The 12,052-nt window shown below is 32.3% G+C and overlaps 1 protein-coding gene and 1 long non-coding RNA gene across 4 annotated transcripts; one reads left to right on the top strand and one right to left on the bottom strand.

Annotated features, from left to right (window-relative positions):
- Positions 1-414: 414 nt before the first annotated feature.
- LOC133858658 (uncharacterized) lies at positions 415-1,357 on the top strand. Of its 3 annotated transcripts, none has more exons than XR_009898544.1 (2): positions 415-856; positions 1,041-1,357. It is a non-coding gene; the product is annotated as an uncharacterized LOC133858658 (long non-coding RNA). The 3 variants fall into 3 exon arrangements; XR_009898543.1 differs by having other exon boundaries at positions 989-1,357; XR_009898542.1 differs by having other exon boundaries at positions 985-1,357.
- Positions 1,358-2,357: 1,000 nt separating this feature from the next.
- On the bottom strand, positions 2,358-4,814 carry LOC133858368 (protein FAR-RED ELONGATED HYPOCOTYL 3-like). Its single transcript, XM_062293825.1, has 4 exons — positions 3,858-4,814; positions 3,340-3,465; positions 2,547-2,622; positions 2,358-2,455 (listed from the first exon to the last, which is right to left on the bottom strand). Exons 1-4 carry the CDS (start codon positions 4,812-4,814, stop codon positions 2,358-2,360), a joined length of 1,257 nt encoding a protein of 418 aa, XP_062149809.1.
- Between the last annotated feature and the right edge of the window lie 7,238 nt (positions 4,815-12,052).

Genomic DNA, 12,052 nt, shown 5'->3' with positions numbered 1-12,052 from the left:
ACAGAAGGATGCAAGATGTTTTTTTGTAGTCCTGTAAAAGAAAAAGTAGTTGCATTACTCACATCATTAATGTTTGTGTTCTTAACTCCCTGAGACATTCAACCACATGTTCTAACTTTTAACTGTAAATCTGATAATGAACAAAATTTTTTTCCATTGAGAAATAAAATAGATGATGCAACAAGAACAAGGTTAATAAAAACAAAAGCATGAACTGATCAGTTATAGTAAGACATAAAGTTCCGAGTGCATACCTGAGTTTAAAAGGGATATCTATGTTGACGGTGGTACCGAAGACCAAATTACTAATCCGGGATATATTATTCTTACTACAACCTTATACCCATCTTACACTCAAGCCTACGTGGCTTGAGGGAGGGAGGAGAAATTTTTTCACTTCCCCACTCTAGCATGTTTCAGCCCCTCTCTCTCTCTCTCTCTCTCTCTCTCTAGCTGGCCGACGAGATATGTTTGTTGCACTTCAAGTGTACATCAGTTGTACACCAAATCTGACGTGGACCACTATTTTTTTTTTTAAAAAAATACCACTAAATCGCTGAAGGGCCCTTCCAGCCTATGTTTGACTCTCTCTCTCTCTCTCTCTCTCTCTCTCTCTCCCCCCTGCATCTGGCTTTTTTCCCCCATTTTTCGGCGTGCTCTCCCTTTCTCCGGCGATTCTTCTCGTTTTCCGGCGTGCTAGCTCTTCTCCGGCGTAAAAGGTACTCTCCGGCGTCCGGATCGGTGAGTCCGAGCCCCATGGGCTTCGGGTTTGGGTTATCTTTGAGTTTTTCGCTTGAATCGATGAGTTCCATTGTCCGAGTCTCCGCTCCGAGTTTTTCTGGATTTTGAATGTCATGTACATCCCCTTTTGAAGTTTGAACAAATAAATTATTAAGAATCTGATTTGCTTCAGTCAATTTTTAAATCTGTGCCTTTTTTTTTTTTTTCTAATGAAATCTGCCTGGCTGCCTTGTGCTTTGGAAGGCAGGTTATGCTTTGGAAGACTGCTTTGTGACTTTTTGTTGTTGAGTGTGATGCAGAAGAACATGTTGTAGCAGCAGAGAATTATGGAGGTCAAGATAAAATGCCTTATGAATTTGAATTGAAAATACAAATATAATGGAATCTCTGGAATATAATGGAATGTAGATGATGTACTTGAATTTGTAACTTGTAGTTTCTATTTTGAACTCTTTACTTTGTTTCCATAGTTTACAATTGTTTTTTTTTTTTTTTTTTTGAACAAGCATTTCAAACATTCATTCTCTGATGTTTATGTTGAGGAATGGTTGAATGGTACTTGGCTACTTGGTTCTTGGAGAAATATATGGAATGGTCGAATGTTTAGGTTCTACTACTAGTTGCTTTGTTCCTCTTTTCTGTTCTAGCTGCTTGTTTTGTTTTGGGCAGTTTGAAGACGGTTTTTGTATCGGTTGGTTGCTGTGTTTTGTCCTGAAGCAGGGGATGTGTTGTTGCTGGTTTCCAGTACAAATTTTGCTTGTGTTGTTTTCAGGTTGAGTGTATTTTTCTCTTTGTTTTGGCCGTTCATAAAAAAAGAAGAGAAAAGAAACTGATGTGTGACTGACTATTATATTGGACAGATGAACCGATTGTGTTGTTCATGTTCGTTTTGGGTATCAAATTTTCTGGGTTTGGAGAACTAAAATTTCATTTTGGGTATCAAATTTCCTGAGTTTGGAGAACTAAAATTATATAAAGCAGAGGAGAAACATTTGAAGTTTTTCTGGATCTCTTCATCTACACTGCAAGTCTCCAAATTAACATAGCAAAACACTCAATTTTTAGATGTGTTGGTAAGTCATACATGTTCAACCTCTTGAAACCATCGTCATACATGTATGGATATGCTTTTCAAAACCTTGACACAAGATTGATTTTTTGTTTTATTTTTTTTACTTTTTATTTCAACAAGCTTCACAGCAGTAAAAATGTCCACGCCATTCATGCATGTATAAGAATTTGAAGAAAATCTTGCCACAAAACAATATACACCTAAAGACCCAAAATCTTTTCAATCGGCCTACCAAAATTAACCACAAAAAAAAACTCCAATTTCATCTTCCCCTTCTCATTTTACGGTAACCCAAACAACAACAAAAACCCCATAATTTCAATTGACATTCCAACAATCCAGTTAAGAGAAGCTAGCAACTACCAAAAAATCACATAACCTTGTTTTTCCCCCCAATCGGCTACAAATGTTTTCTCCTAAAAATGGACGAACCAATTAATCAACACAAAAAGGAAGAAAACTCCATGAAACCCACAGTCAAGACCCACCAAAATCCACAAAGAAAACCCAAGCTTCAATAAATTTCAATCCCTGCTCATATGACTCAGCTGCTGGCAATTCCTGCATACAATGTCGCGGTAACCACTGTTGTGAACACCACCACCACCACCTCATTCAAGACAAAACATTTCACTTTCATGGCTGCATTTGAGAGGAGAGAAGTCCTTAAAAATCAAACATACCAACACATTTCATGAGATAACGAACACAAGTCCTTAAAAATCAAACATACCATATGAGCACAAATCAGCACAAATCTGCTCAATCTGCTCCTCTCCCATTGCGGATATCACATTCACAACCAGGTCCTTGCCATTAACAAAATTTGAACACGCCCATAAGTGATGTTATAGTTATAACCAGTTATACAGATAACATAAGAGAAAGTAGATTTAACGTAGCAAAATCATAAACAAATGTTCATCTTCCAGAGGCAATTTAATGCACATGAAATTGTGGTAGTTCCCCATCGCTACTACTGAATAGAAAAGATGGGAATATAAAGCAACAAAGCCAAAGAGAGCAAAGACTTATGACAAAGAAAAACTAGTGAACACCATGCAACTCAACCTATCAACCCTCATCAACCATACGCAAAGAGAGCAAAGACTTCAAAAATACCATTAACTACTACATTCCCAACGTGGAAGTAATGACTTGAATCAGAAGACAGATACTTGAGCGCTCAGCAACGGTAATTCTGGGCAGGATACTTTAATGGTTGACCATATTATATACTTCATTGAAGATGGGCCGCACATGCAATGCAATCGTCTGATCAGTTGGGATTATGACATTAGCAACGTCTGTCATCCAAGCAACAATTTGGGCTGGGTTGTAATTAATACAATAGGATAGATGCCGCAACAAGTGGAGCAATACTACTTGGCTCAGAGGGAGTGGATCTACAGTCAAGACCCACAGTAGATCAACCTCAATAAACGTAGTTCTAAAAAAAATGAATTTCAGTAACTAAGACAATATAGTCACGTCATTCTAAAAATTGTTAGATTAGACGACTTTACTTGGGAGCATAGCCAGTTCACAATTGACACATGACATTTTTGTAGGGCTGTAGTGAAAGCCTCTTCGTACTTGTGTTGGCGAACCAATATGGATAACCCATGTCTTGGATCAACCGGCAAATTCACCTAATGCACACATAAGAAAGGTTCCATGAAATTCCAACATAGAAACCATACAAATGGAATGGAATGCCAACATAACGAAATAAAAAAATACACGTAAAGTATACTTGAGAAACAATAGAATCATGATGACCACCCAATGTTTGAGGCACTGTCGATGCTGAAGCGATAGAAGCCCGCATACACACACTAAATAAGTACGAAAATATCAAATAATTATCAATTATCAACTATCACCTGAGTATGAATTATATGGTCGTGAGCTGCAGAAGGCAATGGAGTTTGACATGTATTGTCTTCATCTTCCGTTGCTTTGGAGGCCTACACGAGTAAAATGGTTGTCTATGAGGGGAAGTGCACATGTTTTCAAGAGAAGGGAAAAAAAATGTAGCAACCTGATTCCTTCGTCTCTTCTGTTTGGCATTGTTGTTTGTAGATGGCTTTGTTAATATTTTGGATTTCTTGGCTACTTTTTCTATAACGGGCACCTTTCTCAATTTTGGTGGCTTCCCTTTACGTTTAACCTTAGTAGGACTAAGCACCTGATTATTTTGCAATGCCACATCATCATTACTTTTAACGACTTCATTACAGCTAGAAGATGCAATAGCAGCTGAAATGCGATGGGAAGAGTGACTTGGCGCAAGGTTTAATTCACGAAATTTCTCCTTTAACATATCAATATTTTTCATCACATCCATGCAACGTTCCACTTTTCCTGCTGTGAGCGATAGTAATTCCTCCAAATTATTTCTAATTTTGTCATGTAGTTGGGCATTAGGATTATCACCAATAGCATCAAAACTACTTTTAAACATAGAATACTCTCGCTTTATATCCTTCCTCCATCTGTCAAGAACATATCTTGATGGCAACGCTGTCACTTTCTTTGTCATTAACACAGAAATAGAATGAGTGCATAAGATGCCTCTTAATTCGAACAATGCACATGTGCATTTCACATTCAATTCATCTTCATTCAAGTAAACAAGAAATGTTTTTTCTATCGTGCGGCTTCCAACAACGACACCGTAGTCAATAACTTCATAGGTAGAAATTGCGCCTTCACTTTTAAGATGAGAGTTATTACAAGTCATAACTTTCCCAAACTGCTCATGAACTTCTTTGAACTTTGCATTTGTGTAAACATCTTGAAACTGCTTCTCCAAAAGGAGTGGGCTTATACATGGGATCGTGCGATTAAAAGAATCGAAATCAGCACGTGTTTCATTCTCGACCATTCTTCTTAAAGCAATATCAAATTGATCAACAAATTCTTTCAATGTGATCTGTGAGTGCACATAACCATCAAAAAATGCATTCATACTTTCACTTCGCTGTGTGGTATTCATTCCCGCCCAAAATGTATCTTTCATGTATGCCGGCACCCAAAATGTTCTCTCACTATATAACCCACGTAGCCATGCATTATCGTGAAGATCATAGCTCTCCAATAGATTTTTCTAATTTTTCTCGTATTCTTCAATTGTTTGAGAATCATACAAACAAGATTGCAGGGCACTCTTAATCCCATCAAAATTAGCATGTGCTCCAAACTTTTCAGGGAGTTTTCTCATAATGTGCCATAGGCAATATCTAAGTCGAGTTTCAGGGAAAACTATTGCGATTGCATTTTTCATAGCCCTATCCTGATCTGTTATAATTGCTCTTGGGGCTCGGCCGTTCATGCACCCCAACCAAGATTTAAACAACCACACAAATGTGTCTGTATCCTCGCTTGATATTAGTCCTGCCCCTAACAGTATTGACTGACCATGATGATTCACTCCTACAAAAGGAGCAAATGGCATGTCATATCTATTGGTCAAGTACGTCATGTCAAACGTAATAACATCACCGAAGAATTCATACGCTGACCTACTCCGTGCATCATCCCAAAAAACATTTCGCAACCTAGAATCATCATCCATCTCCATCATAAAATAGAAGCCACTATTTTGCTTTTGCATTCTACTGAAATAATCACAAAGTGCCTGACCACCTCCTTTACCAAGTCGAAGCTCTCTTACCTTGTTAATATAATTTCGGCAATCTCTCTCTCCAAAGGGAAGATTCTCAAACCCCCCACTTTCAACAACCAATGATTTAAAATTCTTACTTGTACGTATTCCTACTATATCATTTAGTTCAAGCCTTCTTTTCGCAGCATCATTTATTTTCTTATTGCATTTAAAAAATCTTGCTTTGCCTGGGCTTAACAAATGATTATGCTTCAGCTCAACTTTACTAAAAAACCATGTTCCATCATCACATAAAATCGCACAAATCCTAGCACTACACCCTGTTCTTTTAGTTGCTGGAGTTGGCTTCGCAACATCACTTTTTCTAGTTCGATCTGGGGCTCCACGAGTACATATAAGGATTGCATATGTTTTTTTATCAGCTTTTTTTCTCGAGCTTCGTTGTATCACACCAAAACCAGCTTGCTTAGCATACGTCCTATAATATGAGCAAAATTTTTCTATTGAACTAAATGTCATTAATTCCTTCGGTCTTATATCTGTCTGATTTCCCCATTTCTCATTCTGGTAATTATACTTGCTTTGACGAAGAAGTTTTTCCCAATTTCCCAAATCAGAAATATCTTCTCCAAAAATAATAATCCTATCATTCTTTGCTAAGATCTTTCTAACTGGAGATAATTCTTGAACAGCATTTATCATGGCCTTTTTCTTAAAAATTCTCCATAAGTTCATGATTCCTAATGGATCATGCATTTTAAGAGGAATTCTTCCTATTCTTAATTCAGCTATTTGATCACTACTAGAAGGATTGATTAGGATGCAATGCTTGGCTGGTTTGACTTCCATATAATTCTCTGGATCAAATTCTGGGACTGTACTCCAAATTCTTAGAACAGTAGTCTGATTAAAACTCATACCCTTATGCCTTTTTCTTAAACCATTCTGTATAATTCTCACAGTATTACAGACTATGAGGGAAAAGTCACGTAATTCTTCATTATACCTGACAGGATAATATGATAAAAATCCTTCTTCAAAAAGCTGAGCTCCTAATTCAGGATTTCCTATTTCATAATACTCCCAATCTCCATTCATTCTTTGCTTGGATATACCATAATCTTTTTCAGGAATATAAATTAATCCCGGAAAACTACAATGAGGTTCAAAGACCCTAAGAGATTTTTCACCAAAGGCCTTTTTATATTCTATATCCTCTCCATTGGCAATTATCATCATTCTCTGAATCCATCTATCAAAATATTCAGTATATAAAGGATCATGGAAAATAAGATTTTGGATCTCGTCAGGAAGGTCAAGAACCTTTTGTCGAGCTGTTCCCATCTCCTTAGGACTAATTCTTTGGATTAGGTAGATCTCAGTGGGAGATCTGGCCCGATTAATAATTTTATCACCTGGGTGAGTTTATGGTATCAGAGCCAAGGGTGAGTAGAGAGAGGGTTCAGAGTTTGCGATAATATTCCGAGTCGTAGGTGGTCGGTCCGAACTGCTAGCGTTGGTTTAGCGTGAGTCCGTTGGTCAGCCCGGTTAGCCAGGAGAGCGTTTAGGGTGGTCCCGGCAGTGGTCCCGATAGAGTTCGAATTGATTATTGAAAACTTAGAGTATTAAAACAAATGATGGATTCGTTCTTTAGGAGCTCTTCCTCTAGGTCTCATAGGCATTCTTTATCTGATAGTAATAATGAGAATGTCATAAATAATGAAGAGAATAGGGTTATGAAAGATTTTGAAATTATGATGAAAATTAGAGATGAGTTAAATAGAAATTATGAAATAAACAAAGATAAATTACGAAAAGATTTCATGTCTCCTGAATATGATGATAAGAGAAAATGGTTTTTTAATACATTTTCACAAATAGAACAGAATAATATAAGAACTATATGGTATAATCATATGAATGAATTAAGAACAGATATATATTTCTTTCCTTGGTTTGAGCATAATTATGAAAAGATTAATATTAGAAAAGATAATACTACAGATAGAATTGAAAATAGTCATACTAATGAAGAATATTCTCCTTCTAAATCTATAACCCCCACACATCTAGAATCACAAATAATTGTTCCTCCTCTTGAAATAACAAGTTTTAATGATGATAATAAAGATATGAATAATATTATACAACAAAATAATAATGACAAAGAAATTAGTCCTTTACCTAATGAAATTATTCATAAAGAATATACTCCTAATGAATCATTAAGCCTTATTCATAAAGAATCACAATTAGTTACTCCACCTCTTAAATTAATTACTTCTTCTTTTAAAAAAGCTAGTCCTATTAATGATAATAATATCATATTACAAAATGATTTTACATGTATAAAAGCTTTTAATGACAAAACAAATAGAATTGAAAATCAGAAAAATTCATTAAAAATTAAAAATCAAGAAAAGAAACTGAAAGACTTTTATTATATGAAACTCCTCCAAATTTACGATTTTCTTTTAAAATAAATAATACAGAATTATTAGAAGAAATTTATAAAATAAAAAATCAAGAGAATAAAAATCATGTGTCTACAACAAATTATAATAATGAAATTTTGGAAAATTCACAAGAAGAATCTGAAACAAAATTAGTCATTAATAAGTTACAATCTAAAGATCTAGATCTAAACAGAATGATTTTAGAAAATAAAAATGATAGTGGAATAATACCTAGGAATAATTATAAGGAAAAATATGTAACACATACTTCTATAATTCATAATTGGTATCCTAAACCTCCTAATATACAATTTGAAGAATTAGGAATAAAAACTAAATTAAGAAATGCTTACATAGCTAATGCTTTGCATAATTGGAATATAGATGATTTATCAGATTATGAAATTTTAGATATCTTACATGAAATAAAAATAATAGCAAATACTTATAAATGTCCTAATAAATCAGATCATCAAATATCAAATATTATTTCAAATCAATCTATAAAAAATGTTTTAAGATATAAGAAAAATATTTATAAGAATTTAAAACATTTAAAATACCTTTCTTCAACAGATTTTAAGTGGTATAAAGATGTCTTTCTTTCAGAATTATTAATCAGAATGAATAAAAGAAACTCTTATTGGAAAGAAAGATTTATAGATTATTTTACCCATAAGGTTAAAGAAAAATTTAATAATTGTCACAATGATTGTATGAGTCTTACATATAGAAGAATTATTAATGCATTAAAACATATAGAATTAAATTTATGTATAATTTATGATTTAAGATTAACAAATCATTTTAAGGATAAGAAATATGATAAAAAAGAATTAGGATCTTTTTATCAAAATAGTTTTCTAAATTGTTTTATTCCTTTAATAGTATCATCCATTAAGTATAAGTTTCATAAAAAGAAGATAAGATCATACAAACCTTACAAAACAAAAAATTCTAAAACTTTATATTACAAATTTGGTCAAATTAGTCATTATAATAATTTCAAAATAAAAAATAAAATTAAAAAACTTAAAGCTAAATCCCAACTCTTAGATATATTATTTGAATCTGAAGAATTATTACAAATTAATAATAACAATATTATATCTCAAAATGATGAATATTTTAATAGTGAAATAAGATTACGTTTTTATAATAATAAGAGTACGTGTAGAAAAGATATAAATACTATAACAAAAGAAGAAAGAATAATATTGGAATTAATAAATCAAATTGAAGATCCAGAAACAAAAATAAAATACTTATCTGAAATCGTTCAAAAGGAGAAAATTATTACTAATGACATAAATTATAATCTTATTGATGTCTCTAAAAGATTTAAACAAGAGAAACATCCTACTACAGGTCCAGACTTAAAATTTGAAATAAATAACATAAAACAAGAGATAAAAGAATTAAAATATAATTTCAAGATCTCTAATGAACAATTAGTACAAGAAATTATAACATTACAATCAGAAGAACAGCATACAAAAAAGATTATACAGGATGATAAAATCAAAAATCATGATAATGCCAAACATGATTCGATAGATAAAGAATTATTCATTAATCTTATAGATAGAATAATCTTTCAAAAATGGTATGTTGAAGTTACTTTAATCATTAATGTTGAATTTCAAATTACAACCATAGCATTATTAGATTCAGGTGCAGATATGAATTGTATTCAAGAATGAATTATACCTACAAAATATTATGAAAAAACAACTGAAAAATTACATCAAGCTAGTGGAACAAGATTAAATATAGAATATAAAATACCTAATGCTCATATATGTAATGATGGAATATGCTTTAAGACTACGTTTATTTTAGTAAAAGATATTACTTCTAGAATAATATTAGGAAATCATTTTTTAGCTTTACTTGATCCTTTTATAAAAACAGAAGAAGGAATTAGTACTGAAATTATGGGAAAGAAAATTCTATTTAAATTTATTTTACCACCAATGACTAAGGATATTAATATACTAAAAGATATTTCCATATTTCAAGATATTAATGTTATTTCTAAACAAATAAGAAGCAGAAAAGAAAAACAAATAATGTTCTTAAGACAAGATTTAAAACACAAAAGAATAGAAGAACAATTAAAGGATCCTTTATTGAAACAAAAAATTAAAAATTTTCAAGAAAAAATAGAATTAGATATTTGTGCTAACGTTCCAAATGCTTTTTGGCATAGAAAGAATCATGTTGTTCAATTACCTTATGAATCAGACTTTAATGAGAAAACAATACCAACAAAGGCCAGACCTATTCAAATGAATCAAGAACTATTAGAATATTGCAAAAAAGAAATCCAAGACTTATTACAAAAAGGTCTAATAAGGAAAAGTAAATCTCCTTGGAGTTGTTCAGCCTTTTATGTCCAGAAAAATGCTGAATTAGAAAGAGGAGCCCCTAGATTAGTTATAAATTATAAACCTTTAAATGAAGCTTTAAAATGGATAAGATATTCAATTCCCAATAAAAAAGATTTACTTTCAAGATTATATGATGCTACTATATTTTCAAAATTTGATATGAAGAGTGGATTTTGGCAAATTCAAATAAATGAAAATGATAGATATAAAACTACTTTTACAGTTCCAATTAGTTATAAATTATAAACCTTTAAATGAAGCTTTAAAATGGATAAGATATCCAATTCCCAATAAAAAAGATTTACTTTCAAGATTATATGATGCTACTATATTTTCAAAATTTGATATGAAGAGTGGATTTTGGCAAATTCAAATAAATGAAAATGATAGATATAAAACTGCTTTTACAGTTCCTTTTGGACATTATGAATGGAATGTCATGCCTTTTGGATTAAAAAATGCTCCTAGTGAATTTCAAAATATTATGAATGATATTTTCACCCCTTTTTCCAATTTCTCCATTGTATACATAGATGATGTCTTAATTTTCTCCAAATCAATAGAACAATATTGGAAACATTTACATACTTTTGTCCAAATCATAAAGAACAATGGATTAGTAGTTTCACCTACTAAAATTAGTTTATTTCAGAATAATATTCGTTTTCTTGGTCATAATATTGTTCAAAATACTATTACCCCCATAAATAGGTCATTACAATTTGCAGATAAATTTCCTGATGAAATAAAAGACAAAAATCAGTTACAAAGATTTCTAGGAAGCTTAAATTATATTTTTGATTATTATGAAAATCTTAGAATCATTTGCAAACCCCTTTATCAAAGATTACAAAAAGATCCTCCTCCTTGGTCTAATCAACACACAGAAGTTGTTAAGCAGGTTAAAAAACATGTCAAAGTCCTTCCTTGTCTAGGTCTTCCTTCTCCTAATACTTTCAAAATTGTTGAAACTGATGCCTCAGAAATAGGATATGGAGGTATCCTTAAGCAAAGAACTTCTGATTCAAAAGAACAATTAGTCCGTTATCATTCTGGTATATGGAATACTGCACAACAAAATTATAGTACTATTAAAAAAGAAATTTTAGCTATTGTATTATGCATTCATAAATTTCAAGATGATCTTTTAAATCAAGAATTTCTTGTTCGTGTTGATTGTAAAAGTGCAAAAGATGTTTTACAAAAAGATGTTAAAAATATTGATTCTAAACAAATATTTGCCAGATGGCAAGCAATTTTAAGTTCTTTTGATTTCAAAATTGAATATATAAAAGGAGAATCAAATAGTATTCCTGATTTCTTAACCCGTGAATTTTTACAGGGAAAATGAATAAGCCAGATAGATCAAAAATACAAAATCCAGGAGATTATGCCATGAATAAGGAATCTTCGACTAATCCTTCCTTTACCTCTCCTTCTATGAATAATATCCCTTCTCAGAATAGGTTTACTGTTCTAGGAAATTTTCCTCCCTTACCTACTAAATTAACCACCTTTGCTCAAGCCGCATCCTCCTCCTCAAAGAATCAGTCAAAAGAACATTCTTCAGAAAGCATGAATTCTAGTCCAATTTCCCAACCTTCACAAATTTTGCATAAGTATAAATCATACCAGCCAAAATTATTTCCTATTGAACCTGAATACCAACATATGAAAAATGCTAGGGAATTAGTCACAAAAGTCTTCCCACCAGGATGGGATTTTCTGCCAGAAGACCAAAATAAAAATCAAAAATTTT

The sequence above is a fragment of the Alnus glutinosa genome, chromosome 1 (assembly GCF_958979055.1).
Source record: "Alnus glutinosa chromosome 1, dhAlnGlut1.1, whole genome shotgun sequence".
In the NCBI taxonomy this organism is placed as follows: domain Eukaryota; kingdom Viridiplantae; phylum Streptophyta; class Magnoliopsida; order Fagales; family Betulaceae; genus Alnus; species Alnus glutinosa.
This window is presented reverse-complemented; position numbering and strand designations above follow the sequence as displayed.

Bases quoted from the DNA above. Each gene is read 5' to 3' on its own strand.
- LOC133858368 (XM_062293825.1), bottom strand. From the start codon at position 4,814: ATGAATACCACACAGCGAAGTGAAAGTATGAATGCATTTTTTGATGGT. The intron at 3,466-3,857 runs GTTGCTACATTT...TGTGTGCATTAG, and splicing joins AGAAGAGACGAAGGAATCAG to GTGAATTTGCCGGTTGATCC. The intron at 2,456-2,546 runs GTATGTTTGATT...TCTCAAATGCAG, and splicing joins TGCTGATTTGTGCTCATATG to CCATGAAAGTGAAATGTTTT.